The sequence below is a fragment of the Poecilia latipinna genome, unplaced genomic scaffold, assembly GCF_001443285.1.
Source record: "Poecilia latipinna isolate Pla-1442-1.1 unplaced genomic scaffold, P_latipinna-1.0 Scaffold3930, whole genome shotgun sequence".
Classification (NCBI taxonomy): domain Eukaryota; kingdom Metazoa; phylum Chordata; class Actinopteri; order Cyprinodontiformes; family Poeciliidae; genus Poecilia; species Poecilia latipinna.
The window spans coordinates 5,442-7,338 of NW_015116546.1; the positions used below are offsets into that span (position 1 = coordinate 5,442).

General features: G+C 40.9%; 1 protein-coding gene across 1 annotated transcript in view; it reads right to left on the minus strand.

Moving 5' to 3' along the window:
• The window catches only part of LOC106941906 (tomoregulin-1-like), a 26,770-nt gene that overhangs the window by 5,320 nt on the left and 19,553 nt on the right, over positions 1-1,897 (minus strand). Inside the window, exons 5-6 of the mRNA XM_015025057.1 lie at positions 423-470; positions 223-343 (exon numbers count right to left, since the gene is read on the minus strand). Coding sequence (XP_014880543.1) covers positions 223-343; positions 423-470 — 169 coding nt within the window. The remainder of the gene's footprint in view (positions 1-222; positions 344-422; positions 471-1,897) is intronic.

Here is a 1,897-nt window from a genome sequence, read left to right on the forward strand (position 1 = left end):
ACACACACACACACACACACACACACACAGGTTACCATGGTTACATGTACTGAAACAGCCTCTAACGACAGACATTTGGCTTTTATTTGGACAAAGCAACAGAACAGCTGAATGTATGAAATTAGTTGGAACATGCAGGGAGAATCGGACCAGATGGGACCGGTTGGGAGTTCTGGACCAGGTTCTGGACCGGTTGGGTAAACCCAGACCGGCGGCTCTTACCTGCAGGTGGGCAGGTTGAGTCTCATCTCACACTGGCCGTGTTGGCAGGTCTCAGCGTCGTCTTCAGGGCAGGGCAGAGCGCCGTCCAGGAAGCCGTTCCCCTCGTCAGGCTTGGACGCCGCTGCATTAGAAAAGAGAAGAAGAAAATTCTGATTTCTGATTGGCTGTCGCAGCAAACAGAGGCAGCAGCAGCAGCTTACCGTAGATGTCTGGTTTCCCCTTGGAGCCGTCGTCTTTCCTGCTTTTATCTAAAACACAAAATAAAAAGAATCATCTCCGTCTTTTAGCTCAGAGTAAAAATGCTTCTGCTCCTAATGACAGCAGGAAGATCAAAAAAGAAGAAAATAAATCAGGTTTATCGTTAGATTTTTTAAATCTCTTCTCCTGAAGGAAATCTCTGCCATGATTGTTGGTGATTCTTAAACAGGTTGAATCTCATGGATTTAATTTTGTTCTGTGACACATTGCAGTATTTTACTTTGACACACCATAAGCTCCTTTCTGTCTGTTTCCTGTTTTATTGAAGTTTCCATCTATTTGCTGCCTGATCCTCCAGTGGTCCAGATTTCTGCTTCTCTTCCCTCAGGACAAACATGCAACTCTGAGTTTATCTTAATCTGATGGGATGGAAACGTTTACAGAGACGCTGCAGGGCGAAGACGCGTCTGCAGGAATGTCCTGATGATGATGAAGTGAAATCTCTAAACTCACTCTGAGGATGAGAAAAAGTTCATGAACTATTTATCAGAACTTTCATTAACATGAATGAAAATTCAGCTTCAGAGGTTTGATGAATGTTCAGAACATTAAAGACAGGAAAGCAGATCATTTATTAGAATTAACTGTATGATTACATCAAACTCTGGCCTTTCATGTTTATGACATATTAATAATGTGATGTCACAGATAATCATAAAGCTCCATCTGAGGCAGATTGGAGTCCATCAGTCTGTCCTCCTTCATGCTGCATGTTAGCTTAAGTAAAGTTAGCAAGAACAAAACACTGGATCACAAATGAGCAGGAATAAATATCAGCACTTTGACAGACTGTCAGGTTTAGTTACATACAAACTGCAGCTTAAAAAAATCTGATGTCTTCAGTTCAGACTGGATACAATTTATATATAGAAATTATTTTTATTTTGTTTATTAATTATGTTTATTCTGGTCCTTAAGATGCCAACATTCCCACATCATCAAATTACATCTGATGAAGTAATTTTAAATATTAAATGATTTATGTTCTTCTGTCGCCTTTTTACCAAAAACTTTTTGACTTTAATCATTTCTTGGACGGAAACTTTTTACTTCAACTTGAGTAAAAACGTGTCAAAGTCCTTTTGCTCTAACTTCAGTGAGATTTTTACTCTACTCATCTCGGCTAAAATGTGATTTTTTCATGATTAAAGTGTTAAAACCAGATTCATCCAGATCCATTTCAGCCCCAGTTTGTTTCCTGAACACGTGCAGTGATGAAGAGGAGGAGTTGAGGGGAAGAGCAGTTGGTTTCTGAATGAGAGCAGCTGGTCAGGGAGCTGATGATGCTGCATCAGGTCTGATGATGCAGCATCAGGTCTGATGATGCTGCATCACGTCTGATGATGCTGCATCACGTCTGATGATGCTGCATCAGGTCTGATGATGCTGCATCACGTCTGATGATGCTGCATCAGGT